Source organism: Desmodus rotundus, chromosome 4, assembly GCF_022682495.2.
Source record: "Desmodus rotundus isolate HL8 chromosome 4, HLdesRot8A.1, whole genome shotgun sequence".
Lineage (NCBI taxonomy): Eukaryota > Metazoa > Chordata > Mammalia > Chiroptera > Phyllostomidae > Desmodus > Desmodus rotundus.
This window is the reverse complement of record NC_071390.1, coordinates 114,085,140-114,110,919: the sequence shown is the minus strand read 5'-3', so window position 1 is coordinate 114,110,919 and position 25,780 is coordinate 114,085,140. Positions and strand designations below refer to the sequence as shown.

Here is a 25,780-nt window from a genome sequence, read left to right as displayed (position 1 = left end):
AGCAAAAAGTTGACTTCACATTTATGATTTGGCAAAAGTATTTCAGAGAGTCTCTGAAATTTGATTAAAGAAATTACTAAAATAGTCTTTTTAAAATAATTTAAACATAACTTCACCTCATAACCATTAACCCCTCCCAATAAAAAACCCAATACGTTATTCAACTAGGTAATCTCAAAGATACTTTCAGTCATGCTTCTGAAACATACAGTCTTGCAAACAACTCATTGGTTTCTAACAAATATTTCAGTAGTACATTTTCTATTCAAGAGACTGGGCAATATTTGAAATGTGGTTTCTTATTACAAAAAAGCATATAAATGTTATATGGCACTATACTTCAGGCAGGGGTAGTTAGGGCCAAAAGGAATTGTTAACAATGCAAACATAAAGGCACTGGCTTAAATATTCAGGAGGAATCAGGGGAAATACCACTGCTAATACCATTGTTGTTGAAGGAATAAAACATTTTTAGTCCTTTAAAAATAGACTTTTATTGGGAGAGGTGAGGAGAGGAGTGGTGGGGAGATGAAAATGAGGGCGCATCAGATCCAATATTTAATTTAAAAAAACAAAAATCAAGCTTTGATCTCAAGCCAATTCATGCTGTCCACAGAAGGCCAATCCATTCCAAGCCAAAAGTCATGCACGCGTTTTCCTGAATTCAAGTTAAAAAAGAAAAAAACAAAAAAGAAAACCAGAACTCATACCTCTCCAGATGGCTTCTCACTTATAGGCTAATGTATAACATTGATAAATTGAACAGAGATCAATAATTTTGTCACTTTAACAACAGCTGTACAAATTTAAACTCAGAAATAGACAATTTAACATAAAAGCAGGAATTCATACCTTATAGCCACATCTTTCAAAATACGCTTCCTCTTCTTTTTTTGCAAGATCACTACGCTTGAAATATTTTTTATTTTCCTATTGAAGAATGAAAGAAGTTAATAATATATCCTTGAATAAAATTTCATGTCCCTTAGTCAAGAACTTGAAAACAATCCTTCATTTTTTCAAGAAATTGGCAAAGTATTTTTGGTTCCTTAGAGAGTATATTGATTTCCTGAGTACACCACCTGTCCTCGATTCCTAGTCTAAATTTGAAGTATTGTACATCTTTTTCTTGCAGTATCATTTTAACAGACTTTCTGTTAAAAGCACAAGAATAACCTGTACTTTTAACAGACAAAAAGCACAGGTTATTCTTTCTAATAATCCAACGGCAAAGAAAAGTAACCAACAATATTTTCCAAATGTGCACACTGTTTTGATTTAATTTCCCAACATTTGAGTTCAATGATAATCTGTAAAAATGGATTTATTATGAACCACATAAAATGGAATGCTTTAATTATTTATTTCTAACAGAAATGATGAAACAAAAATTATGGTAGCTATAGCTAACATCTTAAATCTCATTATCAAAAGCGCTCCCAAGAGTGTGCCTCATTCTGTTCATCATCTGGAATCTTACTGTATCAATTAACTGTATTTTATTAATTCTGAAAATAGTAAATTTTATTTATTAAGACAATCAAACCTTAAAGTAATTTAGACAGAATGGTTTCAGAAAGTCTTTTTATTAAAAAGAGGCGTGGCTCAATTGGTTGGGTGTACTTCCCCAAACTGAAAGGCCACACGGGTTCAATTCCCGGTTGAGTTGTACAAGAGGCAACCAATTAATGTTTCTCTCTCACATCAATGTTCCTCTCCCTCTCTTTCTCCCTCCCTTCCCCTCTCTCCCTTCCTTTCTCCCTCTAAAAGCAATGAAAATATGTCTTCAGGTGAGGATAAACAACCAAAATAAAGACAGTTTAAGGGCATTTGTTTTAATGTGACTTGATGTTAAGAGACAAGCTCTAAGTCTACTGTGATGGGGGAAAAAAGTTCTTTCTATACTATATAAAATCCTCCTCACTGTTAAGTCTACAGTTCCTAATTTGGAGGCTCGTTACTACGTATAACTCTTATTTCATTGATGACTTTGCTCAAATAAAGTTACTGCCCTACCTTATTAGTAGTAATTATAATAGTACCTCAATACCACCCCCACTCAGGTATTTAGCACCTCACTGTCCCAAGTTCGTTCAGTTGGGCAATGACTGCCAATGGATGCTAGGACCATTACTGGAGAGGTTCATGGCGAGCAACGGGAAGACCACACTGCCTGTACTTGAACCCACTGATCAAGCCAGGCATCAAGAAAACATCATGTACTTCCTATGTGATACATGTAAGAAGTACACAGCACTGCCGATACAGCATGCTTGCCAAAGGGTAATTATGAATCAAATCAAACACTTAGGTCTAACTTCCGGTTTACCAGAAATGCAGCAAATAGAGGAATAAGCTAAATAACAACACAGGGAAACAAACACTGGAAAATTTTACAAAACTAGCCCCAGTTTCTCCAACAAGGCAATGGCAACAAAAAGAGGTGAAGCTAGAGGAATAAAAATGTTCTCAGTTTAAAAGAAACCGAGAGTCATAATAAACAAATGCAATGATTGTACTCTGTGTGGATTTGGCTTGCGCAAAGAAACTGTAAACACACACATATGTCTGTATTTCAAGTCAACTGGACATAACTGAATGTGAAAGCACTGCATCATGACATTAAGAACCCAATTTTAATTTTGTTGGGTGTCATTTTGTTTATATGAGAACGTTCTGATTTTCTAGAGTTACAAATGTATTAGGGGTGGACAGGGGCTCCTTATACCATTTGGGTTTTTGCGTTTGTTTAAAACTTTCATAATTAAGTTTTTTTTTTAAGTTAATTCATTAACTCAATAAACATCCATCACACACCGAGCACAGCTTTATAGACATAAAGATAAAGAAGATATTACCTGGGGTAAGGAACTGATGGTAGAACCTGAATATCAAAACTACCCTGAGAAAGGTGGGAGCAAACAATATTCACCCCACTGTAGAGGTAAGAAGCCTGAGGATGAGAAAGGTTAGGTAACATGCCCAGAATTTAGTAAGCCTCGTGAGTAAGAAAGGCAGGACTAGAACTCTGGTCCTTAAATCCTTTGTACTATCCAGCGTTCCAAGCTACAGTTCTTCACTCCCAAAATGTTATTTCAGCATCATAAATTGCTCCTTTTGCATATGTAGCAGGTAACTGTCATGTCTCAGATAAGTAAGTTGACAAACACATACAGTGTCCTCTCAGAAAGAGCAGATAGATAAAAGTAAGTAAAAGGGGTGTCCAGGCCACAGTCCATGGTGTGATCTATAACTATATCTTTTACATTCATGTCTCAATTTCATTGAACACCCAACAAAATCTTAAGCCTAGAATAACAATTCTCAAAATGTGGTTCATGGACTTCTGAGGGTTCTTAGACCTTTTCAGGGATTCTGCAAGGTCAAATTCATTTTCATAGTAACAGTAATAACATGTTATGTGCTTCTTTTTAACTGGCACACACTTGCACTAACGGCACTAAAGCAATGGTGAGGAAAACTACTGGAATCTGAGCATAAATGAAGACTCAGTACATTATTTGTGTAGCAGTGGTCACCATACTCCTCAGCACCATGCACTTGCAGGAAAATACCTGCAGGTTTCTCGTCTTGATAGAGTACAATTTTACCAAATCTTGACCCCTGAGTACAGAGTCTTTATATTTGGTATGATTAAATAAAAAATGAAACATACAAAGCACTTCTGCTACATAATGAAGTAGGATTGTTGTCTCAAGAAAAAAGCACTTGTGCTATTGATTCCTCAGGCTTGCATACGGGACAGTTTCTCAAAACTGAATAAAGGAAACCTGTCACTTCAAGGAAAACAATGACAGTATCTATCATCTATGATAAAATTATCTTTCAAGCAAAGACTAGAATGGTGGGAAACATGTATCTATCACTGTGAACTTGATCTTTTTTATGCTGTTGAGGTCTTCACTAAGATCCCTGAACATCCTTATAACCAGTGTTTACAACTCTGCATCTGATAGATCACTTATCTCCATTTTGTTTAGCTTTTCTTCTGGAGAGTTGATTCGTTCATCTGGGCCATGCTTCTTTGTCTCCTCATTATAGCAGTCTCCCTGTGTGTGTTTCTACGTATTAGGTGTCCTGTAGGTCCCAGTGGCACAGCCTCCCCTATCACCCAAGCTGGGTACTAGAGGTGTGCCCTTTGTGTGGGCTGAGTACACCCTCCTCTTGTAGCTGAGCCTGGGTTGCTATTTCCAGATGAATGGGAGGGAATCACATACGGCAGTCAGCTGCAAGGACTGGCTGTGACCACTTATCACCAACTCTGCCCCCAGGGGAGGATAAGCTGTGCAGAAGCAGGGTGCTGGTACTCTGACATGGTCTATAGCTGTCCACTGGATGCGCTGGCCCTAGGGTTTCCAGGGTGGTGCAGGCCAACGTCAGCCCCCAACTGTGTTTTCCCTGGGGCCACCTTGCCTGAGGTATAAAGCAATCTGAGATGGCTGCTCCTTGTGCTGGGCTTGGATTTTCTAGCCAGAGCCAAGCTGTGAATCTAGGCTGGCTGCTGCTGGTTCCGGGCCTGGGGCTCACTAAGGCCACTGGTGCTTGTTTGACCAGATTTAGGAAGTTGTGAAGCATGAGCCAAGACCAGCCATTCTATAAGGAAGCAGCTTGGGTGGGCCAGGAAGATGGGTATGGCAGAGTTCTAGGGACCTCCAAGGTGGGTCAAACAGTGTTAGCCAGGTTGATGGTCTCAGATTTTGTACCATCTTGCCGGTTCTGTTTGGGAAGGGTTTAGAAAAGGGACAATGGCCTCTGCTTGCTTTGATGGCAGATACTTCAGTTTCTCCCTGTATATCACCGGTGCCTTTCAAGCAGCTACCCTGGTGCTGGAGCTCAGAGGGAGTAAGTTTGAGTACATGAGTCCATGTGCGTGCGTTCTTTAAGAGAAACTGCTTGGGGCTCCAGCAGTTTTTCTACCACTCAATCCCTGCTGTTTCTTGCAGCCAGAAGTTGTGGGGACTTATCTTCTTGACATTGGAACCCTGGGCTGGGGGCCTGGTGTGGGGCTGGAACTCCTCTCTCCCAAGATATGCCTCCAGAAATTTTATCCACTACATGTGGTTGAGGGACCAGTCCATTCCATCTCTCTGTCCCTCCTACCAGTCTGCATGGATGTGGTTTCCTTAATTCCATATTTGTCAGACTTTTGTTCAATTTCTGATGGTTTTGGTGATGGCTGTTCTATATTTTAGTTGTGATTTTGATACGGTTGCACAAAGTGGCAAGCCATGTCTGCCTACACTGTCATCTTGACCAGAAGTCATACTTTTATTTTAGCAACTGAGAATGTGAAGCTTAAGGAGATGGAGGACTGTAACCCAGGCCATCCAATTAGAAGGAAGGATGAACAAATTGTGGAGATTCAGAAGAGGGACAAGACGTGAGGCACCAAGGACCAGTCCAGGCTGGAGTACAAACATACCTAGTGACACCTAGCAAAAACACCTTTAATGACATTTCTCCAGCAGTGCTCAGCAGCTGGGAGAGAGGAGGGCAGAAATAGATGGTCAAAAACTAGAAATTAGCATGGCAGGTGCTCTGGAAGGAAAGGAGATGAGGGAGGGGCTTAGGCTGGCAGGAAGTGGCTGGAAGGAAACTTCATAGTGTGCAGGACAGACACTAGGGGAGGGCCAGGAGTGAAAATAAACAAATGTGTGGGTGCACTAGAAGGAAAACATGTTAACATGCGAGTTTGCTCAAAATTATAATTTGACAAAATATGATTATTTCCAGGGATTGGTGAAGGATTATTTTCATTCACATTCATATAACTCTAAGCAGTTTTGTCCATTTTTCAGAAAATTGTTTTGTTTTTAGCTATATTTTCTTCCTAAGTCACCGTGTACAGTTATTCCTGATCTGTAATGTTTATAATAACAAAAATTTAGAAGAAAAACTAAATAGTCAATAATGCAGGAAATGAAATTTGATTACTTTTGTGTGACAATTCATATGGAAGAATCCCATTTTTGTTTTAAAATACATAAATATGTGCAGAGAAAGTAGCTAAGGGATACTTGCCAATGTGGTTTTCTCCCGGCAGGTGGGATTATTGCAGGTCTGCATTTATATTTCTTGCTTATATTTTTTCACAGTAAATTTTTTAAATGTGTAGAAATATCTGAATTTTTTTTAAAAGTTTTGATTCGCTTTCCATCAATTGATGTCTGTTCTCCTTGTTTCACAAGATTTCCCACAAATTCTGAGTTGTTTTGATGGTTGAAAACTGATCTTTCAATAAGACACTTACATTTTTGTAAAAACATAACTTTTGTGCATTTTTTTACGTTAATGTGAGTATGTTTTAGATACCAAGTTTACATATGCACACACCTAAAATGTTTTTATCACTTATGAGTAGTGAATTTGCCATTTTTCCAGCAGGCAGACTAAGACCTTGATCTGAGAGATGACTCTGTGGGGTCTGTTATCTTTTCCATCCTGGAGTTTGGTGCCATCCCCAGAGCGTGCGGGCAAAGCAAGTTCTGCGTCAGGGCTTTGATGGCGAGCACAGCTTTGACTGACAACCTGAATGTGGTCCTCAATGTGTGATCGGATCATTAAAGCCAAATCAGTGGCTTACATGGCAGGATTGGGAAATGACTTTACCTGTGACCACTGGGTTTTGAGGGATTAGTAATCCTTTCAAGTTACACTCTCTGCCTCCGTGGAGCAAAAGCATTGCAGAGAGTAGTGGTGACAGTTGAGCACAGAGGTCAAACTTTCATAGAACGGCAAAGGAGAACTAGGGCTGACCCAGTGCTGGGGATTTTAACACAAATCATCCCATTGATCCCTGAATACCCAACTAGACAGGTGTTACTGTGAACACGAAAGTAACGCTTAGACAATTAGCACTAAATACACTGCATACTAATATAACTGCATAATGTGCCTTTTATTAAACCACTGACACTGTGTTTTCCATGCTAACATTTGACTCAGTGTATATTTTGGAAATCATTTCAGTTTCACAGCTATTAATAGCTCTAGAGGCTGTATTCAAGTATTTAAAAATGTCAATTTGGAAGAAATGTGGTTTTCTTCTGATCCTAAAGCCAACACATACGCTTATGGAAAAATATTAGAGTATACAACTAAGCATAACAGATTAAATAAAAGGAATCTGTAAAAATTCCTTCTGAGAATTAAGTCCTGTTAGAGCCGTGGTGCCCATTCTTCCAGGTCCGTTGCTCTGCCTGTATACAGGAGGGCGCCAGGCATCCCGATTTGCCAACAGAGCGGTTTCCTGGGATGCTGGGCAAACTGGGAGAGTTGGTTTGTGCAGATGCACTAGTGCATGCACACACACACACACACACACACAGAGTAGTGAATAAAACCATTTTTACTGGAAACTTCAAGTGCAGAGCCACACTGAGCTCTTTACATGCGTTATCCTTATTCTCAATTTCCAGAAAGTAAACTACAGCGTAGAGAGCTGTTCCCTGTTATATTCGAAGACTACTGTCCATTTCCCACTGAGGCAGGGTAGTGGTGTAAACTCTTTGTCAGCCACACAGAGTCACGGGCTCCATCACAACACTCCCGTCAAGATGGACTGACTGTACGACCTCGGTGGTCCCGTGACACTGCAACGAGGCTGAAAAAGTCCTGTTGTCTCGTGACATCGGAACCTCCCTTACTCGGTAGCCCAGTGCGTTACTCAGGTGTGTGTGGTGATGTCGGTGTAAACAACCTACCGCACTGCCAGCTGTGTAAAATAACAGCCAGTAATGTCTTCACAACTGCGGATGGTGCCGGGCGGGTCTTAAATTATCTGGGGATCGCTTTAGAGATTACATAGTTGTCTAACCAGTAAGCTGTACACCTGAAACTAGTACAAAATAATATTGTCGACTGTAATTGAAAAATTAAAAGAATTTGCATAAATATCCAAACTAAATATAAACTTATGTTACTGGTTTGCCGGATGTCATATTTTTAAAACACTCCTACTATAAGCATACCTGGCAAAAAATACAATAAGATGAGTTCCAATGCCAACGATCCAAAGAAGGAATTTTGGAGATTTCAAGTGTTATTTATAATAGCTAAAAGGTAAAAACATCTATTAACTGGTACATATATGAATTCTATTGAATTATACACTTTGAGATAGTAAATTGTATGGTTTCTCATTACATATCCATTTTTTAAAAGGGCAGAGTCAAAAGCACTCAGCCACCTTCTTTGTTCACGAGTTGTACACATATACACGGCGGGGGAAAGGAGAAACAGAGAAACATCATTTTATTTGCATTAATTAACAATTTATTTGCATTTTATTTGCATTAATTAACACATTTTGATCAATTATGATCAAAATAATCGGAAAATATAAATTTCATTTCTAAAGGGCAGTTTGCTAAACTATCAAATAGGGAATGCTTAGATCCACAAAACTAATGCAAACACAAGTATTTCCATAATGCCCTTTCTCTAAACACTGGTACAAAGTAACTGTATATAGGATTTGATAGTATCTACAGTACACACATATGAACAGCACAGTGAAATAAAGTTTGTTTTTTTTAAGTGCCGCTGAGACTCTGTTTTGAGGCCCTGGCTTAAGGCCGGCCAGTCCCTTACAGAAGACTGCTGAGGAAGTCTGCACCCCGGCCCCTTTCCTGAGAGGTCTCTCCCACTCCAGGCCACTAGGCACTGCCCTCATGGCCCTGGAGCCGGTACCACATGACTAGGGACAACTCCTCAGCCCCCAGCTCAAAGAGATATATTCACATTAGCCCAACCTGCCCAGGCCTGTGTGGCTCAGTTGGTTTAGTGTCATCCCCCAAAGTGGTAAGGTGCCCCCTAGGGTTGCACCTTGCTGCTGGCCTGGTCCCAGGTATAACCCTGGGTGGCCCTGCCAGGTGGTGAAAGACTAATACGAATATGATCTCAACTGTAAGTGAAACCTAATCAACAAAACAAACAAATGAGCAAAAGAGAACCAGAAACTTGGAAATAAAGAACAAACCAACAGTGGCCAGAGGGGAGGCAGAAGGGGCATAACAGGGCAAAGAAGGGGGAGGGTCAAGTCAAGGAACACAAAGGACCCAAGGGCAAAGACTATGGCAGGGGATGGAGAGAAGATTGAATAGGAAAGGTGGAGGGTCGGTAAGGCAGGGGAAAGTAATGGGGGGAAAATGAGGACACCTGTAATTAAACAATAAAAAAATGAAGTATAATTTTATGAAGTACACTGAAAATATACTTTGCAGTATACATGCTGTAGATGCATTTATGAGAGAATTAAAATTGTAGGAGTTTAAAACAATGCATCGTAATGTTGACCCCTGTCATAGGTAACTAACTCAGGCTAGATCACTTGCCCCAAGTTGAAGAGTGATCTAGGAACTGAGCCGTATTAGACCCCAGGACTTGTTTGCTCAGTGTACAAACTTAGTTTCCTTTCTAACTACATTCAAAATTTTTGAACTCTAAATTAGTAGAATTTACTACAGAATATATAATACAGACCTACAAACAAAGTCTAAAGTGGCTGGTATGCATTCTGAGAGCATATTAACTGAAGGTTAAATTTCTCTGGATTCTCTCCGAAAGCACCTACCATTTCCAATGGGCCTTTCATCCTGGCATATTTTAAAAACAATCTGCAAAGGGCATACATACACAGTGCTTCTCCTTTTAAAGACCGAACCTAACTTCTACGTGGTTCTTCACATACGTTATTCTTGGACTCTGTCCAAGATGTATTTTCTGGACTATAAAAGGAAAGGTCACTAACTCTTAAGTATAGAAACCTTTCTACCACATGACCTGAAATGTCTGCCCACAAATCAACCATAACTGTGAGCATTTCACTATTTAAAATAATTTCTTCTATAATGTTAAGGTTTTTGTTTACGTGAACAGAACACGATCATCAGAGCTCTACAGAAAGTCACTGAAGAGCTAACAAATACATGGCCTAGATATGCAAAGCAAGACAGCACTTGTGATATCACAAACCATGTGGTAGGGTTGACATCTGCTGAAGAATAAAAATAAGCCTTAAAGAGTCTGAATTAGTAAGCCAAATGGTAGCACACACAAACAAAATTTAAAGAGACACAATACTTTTCAAATTAAAAAGTTGTAGAGTGTCAATGGATACTGTTAGCTAGACAATACGTTTTTTCAGTAATGTCATCCAAAGTAGAAAACTACCCTGCATAGGTAGAATGCATTCACCAGCATAGGTGAGTGCTATTTATTTTATCATTATGTGTATTTACATAATTACATGCAATGTAAAATACATAGCATTAGATTATAAACAGAAATGACACCAATCGTACAAAAACTCTTTCAGAAGATAAAGTCAGACATGAACTTACTGTAAGATCCAACCATTCATTCCACTCCTAAGCACTGACTCAAGAGAAATGAAAGGATACATCTATACAGAAACCTGCACACCACTGTTCACAGCAGCTTTATTGTAATAGCCCAAACCTGCACAAGGGTAGAAGACTGCTCAGGAACAAAAATAGTGATTTTCTGAGATATACAACCGCATGAATGAATCTCAGAATTATCAGGCTGAATGAAAAAAAGAACACACTGAACCAGTATGTTTACATAAAAGTCTAGGATATAAAACCAATTTGAAGTGACAGGAAGCAGATCAGTGATTGCCTGTGAACAGGGTGGAGGTGGGGTCCAGAAACAGGTAAGAAGATGGATGACAAAGGGGCAAAACGAACCTCTGGGGTGAGGTAGACACGCGCACCCTATTGTGGAAATACTTGCACAGGTGTATACCTGTACCAAAACTCACCAACTCGTGCTTTAAATATGTGCAGTTTACTGAATGTCAATTATACCTCAGTAAAGCCGCTATAAAAATAAATCGTCACAAAGAAGAATAGGAGAATCAGGAGGAGGATGAAGAGGAGGAAAAAAACAATAAAAAGAGAAAAACTAGTTGTGGTGGTAGCATTCACACTGCCTGACTCACCACACTGCTACAGCAATTGAGAAGGTGTGGCGCTGGCAGAAGCATCAACGAGCAGGTTATAGGAACAGGCTAAAGCACCCAGACTGCAGCCACACGAGCAATGACAGTGGATTTCTGAACAACATGGGTTTGAATTGCGTCGGCCCTCTTATTTGGATTTTTTTCAATAAATACTGTAAATGTATTTTCTCTTCCTTATAATTTTCTTAATAACACTTTCTGTTCTCTAGCTTACTTTATAGTAAGAATACAGTATATCATACATATACAAAATATGTATCAATGGACCATTTATATTATTGGTAAGGCTTCCAGTCAACAGTGGGCTATTAGTATTCAACTTTTGGGGGAGTCAAAAGTGATACAATGATTTTTGAATGCTTGGAAGATCAGTGCCCCTACCCTTCACTCTGTTCAAAGGTAAGCTGTATTGTTTTTTGACGACACCAAAAGCAGCCAAAGGGAAAAGAAAAGTATGTTAAGTAAATGGTGCTCAAACAACTGGGTATCCACACAGAAAACAATAAGCCACACCCCTACCTCTTCTCATGAAAAAATATTGATTACAAATTTTAAAAACTCTTCATATAAAACCATAAAGATTTTGGAAGACAATATAAGAGAATATCTTATTCTCTTGAGCAAATGCTAGGAAGCGGAATGGCTTGATCCGTAAAGCAGGTGATGTTTATATCTTAAGAAACTGCCAATCTATTTTCCAATAGATTATAGTATTTTATATTCCCAGATAGAACACAGACGATACTAACCATAAAAAATTGATAAACTGAGCTTCATCAAATTAAAAGCATTTCCTCTAAGAAAATGCACAGAAAACCTACAGTCTGGGAGAAAATATTCATAAAACATACCTGGCAAAGGACTGGTTATCCATAATATAGAAAGAATTCCTCCAAATCAAGAAGAAAAAAAAAAACCAACCAAATTAAAAAATATGCAAGCAATTTTAACAGACACCTAATAAAAGACGGAATAAAAAAAAAACATGAAAAGTACTCAACATCGTTAACTATGAGGGAGATGCAAATTAAAACCACAATGAGGTATCACAACACATCTACCAGCATGGCTGGAATTAAAAAGACTGACAAGTCTTTAAAACAATGTAAGAAATCTGGACTCTCTGGCTTTACTGGTGAATGTATAACATTGTCCAACCACTTTGGGAAAAGATCTGCTTGCTTTTCATAAAACTAAACATATAGGTATTCTATGACCTCTCAGTTCTACTCCCTGGCATTTTCCCAAGAGAAGCGAAAAATCGAAGACTTATACAAAAAGGTTCACAGCAGCTTTGATCCTAACAGCCCATCATCAGATCAGTAGAATGGATTAACAAATTGGATATTTAAACATAACAGATACTACTCAGCAATACAAGGAATAAAAAACTGATGCATACAACATGAAGAAAACTCAAAACATTATTCTGATTAAACAAAGTGGGTCATAAAAGTACACAGTGTGATCCCATTTATATGAGGTTCTAAATGCAATGGAAAGAACTCGGAACAGTGGTTGCTTCTAGGGACAGCGGGGGCAGGGACTGATTGAAGGTGGTAGAGGGTAATATACTGCAATATACTCCATGCAGACTGAGTTTGCACAGACACCTAAATCTGTCAAAATTCATTAATGGCACACTTATGATTTGTGTATTTCTTCATATGTAAATTTTTTGCATACACACAAAACAGTATAAACACTATACACTAGTTAATGATATGCATGCCAAATTGTTTAGAGGTAAAGTGTACCAACACCTGCAACATAATTTGAAATGCATAGAGATAAGTAAATTGTTTTCATTACCCTAACTTCAGCTGAAAAACACTTGTGCCTTAGGGCTTGCTGTTCCAGAAGAGCTGCTACATCTTTGGTCCTTTTAAGTGGTGTCTCAGGTTTTATCGGATACTTGAAAAGCAACTGCTTAGCTTGTGAACGCCTCTTGGCAAAGTGGAGAAGCTGCTAAAAGAGCCTATCACCTGGATCAAAGACTGATCTACAAAACCTGAAACAATAAATTACATAGAAGATGACAAGGGTACTAAACTCAAGGACCTTGGTCTTAGAGAAGATTTTATGACTTCGACTCCAAAGGCAAGGGAAATAAAGGCAAAAATAAATGATGGGACTATTTCACACTAAAAAGCTGCACAGCAAAAGAAACCACCAATAACACAAAAAAGGGAACCGCCAAATCAGAGAAGACATTTACAAACATCTCTGACAGGGGGTTAATATCTAAAAAATATAAAGCACTCACACAGCTGAACACCAAACTGACTAACTACTCATTTAAAAAATGGGCAGAGGGCATGAACAGACACTTCTCCCAAGAAGACGTAACAAATTATCAACAGATATATGACAGGATGCTCAACTTCACTAGCTCTTTGGGAAATGCAATTCAAAACTATAATGAGATACCACCTCACACCTGTTAGAATGGCTAGTACTAACAAGACAAGTAATAACAAGTGTAGGAGAGGGTGTGGAGGAAAAGGAACCCTCATTCACTGTTGGTGTAAATGTAAACTGGTACAGCCACTAGGGAAAACAGTACAGAGGCTCCTCAAAAAATTAAGAATAGAGTTATCATATGACCCAGCAGCCCCTCTTCTGGGTATCTACCTGAACATTTTGAAAACATTTATTCACAAAAACATATGCACCCCTATGTTGACTGCAACTATTATTCACAGTGGCCAAGACATGGAAACAACCAGGGTCCTTCACTAGCTGACTGGATAAAGATGTGGGACATATATACAATGGAATACTCCTTAGCCATATGAAGAAATGAAATATCACCATTTGCAACAACATTTGCATTGGCATTTCAGTAACTCATAGTTACACCAGGCAGAACATTTTAGGACAGGTGTTAGGAGGCTTCTCTTAGCAGCTTCTCCAGTTTCACAAAGGGGCCTCTGCTTATAGGCATTTACTATTTCAAATATCAGGCTAACAATTAAAAGCTGGGAAACCACTTAAAATGACCAAGACAAGAAGGCTCTTCTGGAAGAATAATATGCGACAGAGATGGGGGTTTCCCAGGTACAGACACAGCAATGAAAACAATGCAGGGATCTCCAACCAGCATTCAAACAAAATTGATTAAAATAATGAAACGAATGGTAGAATAACATGTAGGTAGGTAAGAATTGTTTCATGAAACTATTTTTATATAAATGTCAGGACCAAATATTAAAATTTATTTCTTCCCGTGGCTGGAGCAGTGAAAAAGTATGAAAGTTATGGAATTATTGACACTATGATGCAGAAAGAAAAAGTCTATAAAGCAACTGCTCTTATACAGCTGTAAATCAAAACACTGCATCCCTATGCATACAAAAGCAAAAGATGTCCAGTGATCATATTCTCCTACACAGGCACGCCTGTATCGCCTGTACCGGAGATATAGGCCTGTTTGCGCCAGACTATCACAAAAAAGTGAGTGTCGCAATAAAGCAAGTTGTAACTTCTTTGCTGATGGAGGGTCTTGCCTTGAATTTATAAAAATGTGTTACCTGTGAAGCGCAATAAAGTGAAGCACATTAAAATGAGGTATGCCTCTGTTATTCAAGAGCACTCACCTACGTGATGATGCGAAGTCACATGTTATGAATGTGGAGAGAGCTCAGCTTTCCATGATTGTTTTCCCTCCATAGTATTTAGATTTCTACATCCTGGCTCTCCTAACATCAACTACGCCTTCCAGTATCTACATTACTTTTTCAAATACTCTCAAATTACTCATCTGAAGAAAAAGGGTCTCTGAAGCAGAGATAAAATATTAAGCTACAAATATGGACATGCTTTCCCTCTTTATCTGCTAAGTAATATTGTATGTAATGAGCTCCAATTTGCTAATTATTTTTAAAGTTTCATTGATTATGAAATTAACCATCCACCAAATAATCCCAACTTACACTATGTCATAGACATTAATCTTACATTACATCCAAAGACCTGAGCAAATGTTCTCCAAGTGTGGTCCCAAGACACCTGGGATCCTTAAGATCCTTTGCGAGGGTCTGTGAGGTCAAACATCTTTTCAGCACTAAGGTACTATTTGCCTGTACGCCCGTGGACATTTGCACCGAGGGTGAAAAGCAAGGGTACGTCTCCTGAGCCTTGGCAAGTATACGTACAGCACTTCTCATTTATACCCAAGTATGAGGATTGTCTGGAAGGAAAGCACTTGTGTGTTAAGTTACAACCTAAACTGGCTGCTTTTTTTAATGGAATATTATTTTTACATCAAAGAATACCTACACACTGTAGTTATTCAGACTTAGACAACTTCCCCAAAGTGAACAAGGTGAACTTGCCACTTCTGGGAAACAACTGATAGCACTTGCTATGATAAAATGCCAGCTTTCAAGTGAAAATTAAATTGTGGCGATCTTACACCTGTCCCCACGAGCCTGACGGTGTCTTGATACTTAAAAGATATTTCCCATAAAGTCACTTGTGACATTAAATGAGATTTTTAAAACATGGTGGACTGAAATATATCCACATTTGGAAGATGAGCATAATTCAGTGAGCCAATACTATAAAGTAATCAATGAATTAATATAATATATAAGTATTTTTAAAGATTCTCAGCTTTAACTTCTAACACAGTAAATATCGATAAACACATAAACAAAGCCCTTTGGGATCCTCAGTAACTTGGAAGCGTTAATAGTCCTCACAGAAAAAGCTTTGACAACCGGTCGTCTAAGTTATTGTTATGCAATAAAGTAATGGAGATCAACTTAGGGAAGTTCCGAAAGCACGCAATTATTTCTCCTTTTCTCCGTTTTTCCAACACAGTTTTAGCCTTCCCATCAGAGAAGAGCTGACCAACAGACTTTGCTATGTGTACTGAGGAGGAGGAAGGGAATGTAATTTAAAAAACAATTTTACCAGTAGGAAGAAATCAGAATTAAAAACTAATTCTGAGTCACCCTTCCTCTATGCTTCAGCTGGGCACAAACCCTTAGAAAAACCACAGACGTAACGACCACGAGAAGTGGGGCAGAATTCCGAAGACTACCGACAAATGAGGGTGACTATAAGGTGCAGTTACGGAAACTGCGAGAGAATTTAAAGGGCAGCTGAGCGAAATTTGGCCAAAATCTTGGCTTTTTCTGTGCCTCCCCGACCAGCTCCCTAAAGATCCCGAGTAAAAAGGATCCACGGTGGGCGGCTCCAGGGCAGACGGGGCCCTCTGGTTAAGCCCCACCCCCGCCGGAGTCCCGTCTGTACCAGTCCCCTCGCTCCAAGCCTCCCGTCTCGCCGACCGCTGCGCAACCCTGCGCCCACGACCCCAGGGCTCCTCACCACCAACAGGTTCCGGTCCTCCACCAGCTGCCGCTTCCGGAGGATCTCCGACTTCAGAACGTCCATGTTGCCCGGCTTTAAGCCAGTTCCCCTCTCAGACTCCTTCGGTGAACCCTCACCCAGCGGGCGCAGCTGAACGACATAGGCTGCGAGTACAAATGCTGGAGGACCACAATGACAGAGGCGCCTCCGGCGGAAGCTGAGGTGAGCCGCAGGAGAAACAGAGCGCCCAGAGGGCCTGTTGTGGACAAAGGCGTGTGGATTAGCGGCCCCTGGCGGCGCCCTCCGGCAGTGCGCCTGTGTTTCCCACTACTACAAGTGGACTGAAAGCCCAGTTTTCTGAATGGTGTGGAGGTCGACATGTTTCATCTGTAACGATGTTTTGTACCTGCTTGTACCTGCTAGTTCAGGTCCAAAAACCTCCTCGCAGAACACCTCAATAATTTTTAAAAGTGCCACATCCTTACTTTTTATACCAAAAGTTCATATCAGACTTTCTGAAGTTACCTGCTTGCCAAAATTAAGGTACTAGATAGAGCGAGCGACATGAATACTACCTGCTCGTTAATATAAAGAAAAAAGGGTAGTGTTCATCGCTAGCCTATTAAATTCCCTATAAAGTTAAGCAACTACATCCATTTAAGTTTTTTTGGAAGCAAATATAGCGTTTCCACCCTTAACTACCTCACAGGAATGCTGTAAAAATCTTGACCTGTCAGATGTGAAAGCTTCTTCTGAACTACAAGGTGCAGCCCGCACGTGACGTCTGATTATAATGACCCTCTTATCCACTGCTGTGGCTCTCACCAGCCCTCCCCCCTGCAATCTCCTCCAGCTGCCCCCTGTATATCCAAATCTTTCCCTAGTTCAAGGTCCAGCCTCTCTGGAGCTCTCCACCAGACCCTGAACTGGGTCCTTCCTTCCAACTCTGCTTTTGCCCACTGCCCGCGTCTTCTTTGTCTCCATGTTGGTGAGTTTCAACCTTTTTTTAATCTCATGGCACACATAAACTAATTACTAAAATTCTGCACAAACCAAAATATATATTATACTTTTTGCCCATCTGAAAAAAAAAATAAGTATAATTTTGATTCATTCACACCGAACGCTATTGTTGTGTTGGCTCTTGTTGTTGTTTTTTTTTAATTTGACAGTCTAAGATAAAAGGTCAGTGGCCTGACTAGGCAGGTACTGCGTGCTTTAAAAATTCTTGTGGCACACCAGTGAGCTGCGACACACCGGGTGAAATTCGCTGCTCCATATTCCTAGGCTACACTTAGCATTGTCCTTTTCAACACTTGGCATTCAGGGTGTGTTTGTTAAGTCAACAAACTTAAATTTGAAAGGCCTTAGAGGAACTTCTGTAGAAAGCCTATGAGAGCAGTGAGAAGTGATAGTTGAGAATGGAGAAGACTATAAAAACCCAAACTCAGGACTATAAAATTCTACATATACATACAGTCTTACTGACTGAAGTAAATAAGGGTTGATAGGGACCAATAATGATTAATCTTAAATGCTAGGCTAAGAAAAAGCTTAAACAGGAAATCCTAAAATATAATGGCAGTATTAGAATCTGAAAAATAACGCTAAAAGAGAGGAATTTCAAAGCATTCAACATCATTAAACTCTTTCATGCAGTTGCTAACTTTAGGAACTGCCATGAAACACATTTATTGGTATATATTTCATTGCTTTCCTAGATAATCTGTAATAACTAATGGATATTCAAAATAGTTTCTATATGCTTTAAATGGGCTTTTAAGTGGTAAATGATTTTCACTTAAGATGCCCTCATTTTGGAGGAAGAAAGACCTACTTTTCTTTTCCATTATGTTGATAGAATGGTTGTTTCATGGTTGTGGTTCTGGTGGTTGTGATTAGTTTTAGTAACAATAACAGTAGCTTCCTTCCTTCCTCCCTCCCTTCCTCCCTTCCTTCCCAGACAGCATTCCTCTTTCATGACAACACTTGGACAGGAGTGATATGGTATGAAACTCAAATAGTTTCATCCTGCCCTTATTTACCGGTAGTGATCGTAATGTTAAACTGTAGCAACTCTTCCTTTTAGTGACTTTAATTATACCTAAAACTATTCTGAGTCAGCCTGGCATTCAAGGAATTGAGCTGCAATCATTTCTCCTAACACACACACACAGACACTTACAAATCCTAAAAGTGTGCGTGCACACACGCAGAAAAGGTGGTAACTCTACAGAGGTGATGCATGTTAATTAGGTTGATGGTAATGATCTTGACACAGTGTATACATATATCAAAACATTAAGTTCTGTACTTTAAGTATATGCAATTTTTATGTCAGTGATGTTTAATAAGCTCTTTTTAAAAACAAGTGTGTGTGTTGCAGGAGGTGAGGGTATGGCCATGTTTACTATGACATTTTCACCCCGTGGCCTGTAGGGCCTTGGTAATCTGGATCCTGCTGTCCTTCCAGAGTGGCACTGCCTTCTCCATTGCTGCACTCCAGCCAGGCTGGTCTCCTGTTGCTTCTTAAACACGCCACGCCCTTTCCTGCCTGATAGGCCTTCTGACTTGCTATCATTTCTGCCTAGAATAGTCCATGCTCCCCTTCAGGTCCTCCTTCAAATGGTGCCTCAAAGACCCTTTCCTTGACCATGCCCTCAGTGACTGTTTTCAACCTTATTTCATTGGAGTAACCACTTTTTAATGATCTCTCTAGTTCACTCACTTTTTTTATAATGTGGATTTTTTTTTTCTGATGTCATCCCTAATGGAATATAGACTCTTGGAAGGCAAGCAGGCACTTTGTTTCTGGTACACAGTAGGTGCTCCATAAATATTTGTTGCATGAATGAGTGGAAAATTTCACCATAATCGTAAGCTTTTCTAAATGTGTGGTTTTGCTGTTCTCTTACTGTGAGGTACAGCAGAGGAGTGTCTGTTTCCCCCAGGATCTCAGTAGAAAGTCACAGCTGCTGTGTGTTCCTCTGCTAACATGTTGCTCTAGATTCTAGCAGCAACTGTGCTGTTGGATAAGATTGTAGGGTTCCTGTAGTAGCAGACACAACACACTGACACTTGGCTGGAGGAAAGGCAGAACAGCTAGTTACTGAAGGCTCCCAACCACAGAGGGCCCCCTGGCAGGACCACCCAGGGTTACACCTGGGACCAGGCCAGCAGCAAGCTGCAACCCTAGGGGGCACCTTACCACTTTGGGGGATGACACTAAACCAACTGAGCCACACAGGCCTGGGCAGGTTGGGCTAATGTGAATATATCTCTTTGAGCTGGGGGCTGAGGAGTTGTCCCTAGTCATGTGGTACCGGCTCCAGGGCCATGAGGGCAGTGCCTAGTGGCCTGGAGTGGGAGAGACCTCTCAGGAAAGGGGCCGGGGTGCAGACTTCCTCAGCAGTCTTCTGTAAGGGACTGGCCGGCCTTAAGCCAGGGCCTCAAAACAGAGTCTCAGCGGCACTTAAAAAAAACAAACTTTATTTCACTGTGCTGTTTATATGTGTGTACTGTAGATGCGATCAAATCCTATATACAGTTACTTTGTACCAGTGTTTAGAGAAAGGGCATTATGGAAATACTTGTGTTTGCATTAGTTTTGTGGACTAAGCATTCCCTATTTGATAGTTTAGCAAACTGCCCTTTAGAAATGAAATTTACATTTTCCGATTATTTTGATCATAATTGATCAAACTGTTAATGCAAATAAAATGCAAATAAATGTGTTAATTAATGCAAATAAAATGATGTTTCTCTGTTTCTCCTTTCCCCCGCCGTGTATATATGTACAACTCACATGAACAAAGAAGGTGGCTGAGTGCTTTTGACTCTGCCCTTTTAAAAAATGGATATGTAATGAGAAACCATACAATTTACTATCTCAAAGTGTATAATTCAATAGAATTCATATATGTACCAGTTAATAGATGTTTTTACCTTTTAGCTATTATAAATAACACTTGAAATCTCCAAAATTCCTTCTTTGGATCGTTGGCATTGGAACTCATCTTATTGTATTTTTTGCCAAGGTATGCTTATAGTAGGAGTGTTTTAAAAATATGACATTAGGCAAACCAGTAACATAAGTTTATATTTAGTTTGGATTTTTGTGCAAATGTCAGTGTATTCCCAATAACAAATGGATTGTTCCAAAATCTAAAATATTAGTACTAAAGAACACATCGTTATACTCCTCTCATTTGGAATTATTTCAGTGAAATCTGTCATGACTTATAATTTCTTTACCTTTTCTGACTTTAGCACTTTATTTACAAGAGCCAAGAGATGGGAAATAAATTGTGGTCATTGATGAATGAATTGATAAAGAATATGGGATATATATATATATATACATATATATAGATATATATACATGCGTGCACACACACACACACATAGAATACATGGAGTATCATTAAGCCATAAAAAGAGGGAAGTTCTGCCTTTTGCAACAACATGGATGGATCTTGTGGGCATTATGTGAAGTGAGGCATGTCAGACAGAGAAGGACAAACACTGTATTATCTCACTTATATGTGGAGTCTGAAAGAACAAACTGAACTCAGACACAGAGAACGGCTTGGTGACGGCCGAAAATGGGGGGGGGGGGTGAGTGAGCAAAATGGGTGAGGGCGATCAAGAGGTCCTGACTTCCAGCTGTACCATAAGCAAGTCCTGCCACACACTGACGTTCTCTCCCTCTCTCTCCCCCTTCCCCTCTATCTAAAAATACATAAATAAAATCTTAAACACAGGAAGGAAAAGCAAGCCCTGGGGATGTAATGTGCAGCATGACGGCTGCAGTTGAGCTGCTGCACAGCATACCGCGGGTTCTCGGACGTCATTTTATTCACCATTCCATCATAGTGGCGATGAGTCGCCATCAACTCTTACTTATGTTAAGTAGCCTGTGGTAAAATTGGTTTCATTATATGTCACTTTGCTTAGTTGCAGAACTGATCAACGATAAGTGAGGACTTTCTTTATGTGACAAGAGCTAAAAAAAAAAAACAAGAAAGAAAATTGCTAAAAGTTCTCACTTCAAAAAAAGGTACTGTAACTCTGGCATAATGGATGTCAACTAACTTGTGGTAATCACTTCATAATATATACATTTATCAAATCATTATGTTGTACACTTTGGACTAAAACAATGTTATGTTAATTATACCATAAACTGGGAAGAATTTTACATTGCAATAGTAAAAGTTCTAAGTGATTTTAATGGTCTTGGGATGGAAAAAGACTTTCTAAGCATTACATAAAGTTGGAAAACAACAGTACCGACACATAAGAGTTATAATTTCTGTATATAAAAAACTGTAAGTAGCCCTGACTGGTGTGGCTCAGTGGATTGAGTGTGGGCTGCAAACCAAAGTGTCACCAGTTTGATTCCCAGTCAGGGCACATACCTAGGTTGTGAGCCAGGTCTCCAGTAGGGGGCAAGCGAGAGGCAACCACACACTGATATTTCTCTCCCTCTTTTCTCCTTCTCTTCCCCTCTCCCTAAAAATGAATAAATAAAATCTTTTTTAAGAAACTTAATAAAGTTAAAAAGGAAATCACTAGAAAAAATACATAAACAATTATGTAGCACATAATGGCAAAGGATACTGTCTGAGAAATGCAATGTTGTCCATTTCACAGACTGCACTTACAAAAATCTAGAGGGCATAGCCTACTGCACACCCAGGACATACGCTATGGTCTATTGCCCCTAGTCCACAAGCCCATAGAGCATGTCACTGTACAAAAGGTCGTAAGATTCAGACTTCCAGCCAGGATGGAGGCGTAGGTAGATACACTTCACCTCCTCGCACAACCGTAAGAAGGACAACAACCAATGTTATGCTAAACGTTGAAAAACTTCTAAGGATCCGGAATATTTTATTTTCTGTTTTGTCATGAATTTCTAGTTTTTAAAAATTCGTGATCAAATATTATCCATATGGTTCTATTAAGATTTTGTCTGCGGTGTAAAATATGTCAAATAGTTGTGAGTGTTCCGAGGATACTTGAAAAGGTAGATGTAATCTCTGTGTCAGGACACAGAGTTTGATATATTTGATCTACCATATTAATTATATTTGTAGGTCTTTTCTGCCCTCCTCTACCTCTCGTGTCCTTAATCTGGCAAGGATTTTATCAATTATTCCTGTCTATATATTCTCTTTATATCTCCTATAATCTCTGCTATGAATAATGAAATAGATAGATATTCCTGTCTTCTTCACTGTGAATTGTAACTCTGGTGATTATAAAATGCCCTTCTTAATCTCTTTCGATACTTTCTGCCATGAAATCAACACTGTGTAACAGGAATTTTGTGATCCTTGATTTCTTTATGTTAGCATATTCCTGGTATATCTTTTCAAAATCATTCTATTTTATATATTTTCTTGTATACAACACAGAGTTGTGTTATGGTTTGTGCTCCAGTCTGAAACTGTGTATTTTAATAAATAGGTTAATTTAGCTCATTCATGTTTATTTATTATGATGTTTGATCTTAGTTCTGTCATATTATTTTGTTATGCTTTCTGTGTTGTGATTTTTTTCAAATATTTCAGTATGTGATTTTGTTTGATTTGTTATAGTAGTGTGTATGTGCTTTGATAATTTGAAAGCTTTGTATTTTTGTTTTGGGTTAGCATACTAATTATGTGAGCTGTTGCCATTAATCATCTATTATTTTAGATTTTCCATTGACTCCTTTCTATATTTCTTTCTTTTCTCCTTTTCTTAATCACCGGGTTTTAGTTGGTTGTATTCTTTCTATGTTCCTTTGTCCTGAGATATATACTTACTTAAGTATCTACTATTTGATTTATCAGTTTGAAATATTTTACCTCAAATTATATATATGAAAATCATATGTACACGGAATCCCATTTTCTCTTTTCCTCCCAATTTTCGTTATGTTGTTTTTAAATTGTGAGGCCTTACGACATGTATGTAACCTTAATTCCATATGTATTGTTTCCTTAGTCGTACCTTTATTTTCGTGCTTGCTGCCATTTCTTCTGAAGCATTTTTGCACTCATCTCGCCTACCGTGATTAATGTTCAGCGTCGTGTGTGCACATGAATGGTTTTGAGTGGATGACAGCGACGGGCTCAGAGGGATTCTCCCCTTCCCTCCTATTAGTAGACACTTGACAGTACATAGTTGGCTGCCGAGGACCATCTTTGCAGCTTTGGACCATTTGTCCTTCTCGCCGTCTGTGGTCACCGGGAACTTCCCTCAGTGTGAAATTTCACAAACGCGCGCCGCTGCGCCCCCTCTTGGCGGCAGAGAAGCACGCTGGCGGAGGCGGGTGCAGTGCGGTCCTCCGGCCGGCAAGGGGCGTCGCGGTAGGCGACTGCGGCGCAGACGAGTCTCTCTCTCCCAGCCGCACGCTTCTCCTGACTCCGCAGCAGCTCGGACCCGCGGCCTGGGCGTAGTGGTTGGCGCCGGTGGGGGGCTGCGCTGTCGCGGGCTCACGCCTAGCGGACCCGGCTCCCCTCCCGTGGGGTCGAGTCCTCGGTGCGCCGCCACGGCCCATGGGTACAGTCGGCCCGGCGGACCGGGTAAGTGGTGTCCTGGGCGGGAGCGGGGCCCCGGGGGGCTTGGGATGCGAGGCCGTGGCTTTAGGCCGCACCGCAGTGGGGCCGGAGGTCCCGGGCCGGTCCCTCGAGCCGCCGGCGTCCAGGCGGGTTTCCGGTCCGGCCCCGGCGACCTTCTGGGTTTCCCTTAGCGCCCCGCCAACGCTTTCCTTTATTTGCCTCGGGTCACCAGGGCCTCGCACTCTTCCACTCTCCCGTTCTTGCTTTCCCCGTTTGTCTCTTACCGTCTCCTTTGGGCCCGAGGACGTTTTCCTCTCCTCTCCTTCATTAGTCTTCCTTTGAAAAGTTGCTCGGTCCCTGGACCCCGGTAGGCAGGCCCCTGTCACCTGTGGCCCACACACTTGCACTCCTGCGACACCCAGGGAGTGGGAAGGAGAGAAGCTGGTTCCTTTGTGGGCCACAGAGCACCGGAAGCAGTCATTTCTCTAAGGCGAGGGGTTACCTGCACAGGTGAAGGAAGTCCTGACTCCGATGTTAGCTCGCTCCTTGTCCTTTAAAAGCGGTCCTTCAGCTCTGGTGTTCAGTCTTCAGGCATTTTTTGACGGTCCCTCTGGCCCAGACCATGTGTAACGAACGGCAGATGCGAGATGAGTAAGGAAGAGTCTACCCCTGCTCTCGGAGTTCGCTTCCTAGGGAACAATCCGAGAAACCCGTGCCTCGGGTGGTCCAAGGACTGGGGTGGGGTCTGGAGAGGCTTCCAAGAGGGAGAGGCGCTCGCAGCGGAGTTTTAGAGGTGTTCTGTTTTGTGCGAGACGTGGGTGGGGGGAGGTTCCCCGAAGAGGAAAGAAGTGTAAAGGTAGCCTCTGCGACCAGGAGCACCGTAGTGCATTCTGGAAGCTGCAGGTAAGGCAGAGAGAGGTTTGAAGAGAGGTCAGATCTGAAGGTTCTTTGAGCAGTGGAGTAGAGCCATTGAGGAGACTTACTGCTGGAACCAGGGGAATGGATGAAAAATATATCTGGATAAGGGTTAGAGGACTGTGTCTCCCAGCAGCAGGTGGCGTTTTTATAGGATGAAACTCATTTCCACATTTTTATGGGATAAAGGCTGCAGACATTTTGACTCTTAATAAGAATATTCGGCAATATGGAGTAATAAATTAGGAACTTAAACCGAGGGTGTTTTATTTTTAGAATTTTATTAAGAAATGTGCTGCATGCTGTACTGTTTAGAATAGATTGTCAGACAGACAAAAATATAACCTGGTGTAAATAGAAGCGTTAACAGTGAAGAGCTGTTCTGTTTGAGGAGTTCTGGGGTGACTAAGGATAGCCTTTATGGAAAATAAGAATTGGGATTGTTTTGAGTTCCCAAATATAACTTTATAAAGTGGGTTTCTTTTTACCTATTTTGTTTTAAACAGGTTTGTTTTGTTTTGTCCTCATGGAACAGACCAAGGGCTAGTAATCCCACAAATCTTTGTAATAGTAAACTGTGAAGGACTTTCTGTTAATGCATCTAAATTACAGGTGACTTTCATGGACTTTGTTTGGAATACACTCCAGTATGGTATCTTGGTAATAATCGAGTCTATGAGAATTGAGGGAAATACTAAACTGTGACAAGCGTGTCAGAGTCGAGGTGTAGGGAAATTTAAAAATATCCTGTAAAAAGTTACTGTAAATCTCATCCATGCAGCATGCCTTGCGTTACCTGTATTTTTTGTGGACGTCAATGTGCACCGCCCCTCATAGTATCCGTCCTGTTCCTTTCTGTCAGTACATACTTCCCATATTCTTTAGGCTTCGTTTTCACCTCGCGGCGCATGAATACCTGTTTAGTAATAGGAAAGCCTCATACCAAGCTTGTTTCTTAAAGTGCTTAGACCTCACATGTTGACAT

At 40.4% G+C, this 25,780-nt stretch overlaps 2 protein-coding genes across 6 annotated transcripts in view; one reads left to right on the top strand and one right to left on the bottom strand.

Annotated features, from left to right (window-relative positions):
- LOC112322702 (pre-mRNA-splicing factor 18) overlaps positions 1–24,342 on the bottom strand; it is a 50,180-nt gene extending 25,838 nt beyond the window's left edge. The window contains exons 1-3 of one of the 5 annotated variants that reach the window (XM_053922299.2): positions 24,165–24,342; positions 21,748–21,841; positions 853–930 (exon numbers count right to left, since the gene is read on the bottom strand). Coding sequence is in view for 2 of the 5 variants with exons in the window: in XM_053922300.2 (XP_053778275.1) it covers positions 711–737; positions 853–930; positions 16,346–16,411 (171 nt within the window). In the remaining 3 variants the exon portion in view is untranslated. Of the gene's footprint in view, positions 1–710; positions 738–852; positions 931–11,859; positions 11,899–16,345; positions 16,558–21,747; positions 21,842–23,329; positions 23,705–24,164 lie in introns of those variants that run through there. The other 4 variants (XM_053922298.2, XM_053922300.2, XM_045186260.3 and 1 more) reach the window with 4 other exon arrangements.
- RBM17 (RNA binding motif protein 17) overlaps positions 23,747–25,780 on the top strand; it is a 35,041-nt gene continuing 33,007 nt past the window's right edge. The window contains exon 1 of the mRNA XM_053922297.1: positions 23,747–23,904. The gene's annotated coding sequence lies outside the window, so the exon portion shown is untranslated. The remainder of the gene's footprint in view (positions 23,905–25,780) is intronic.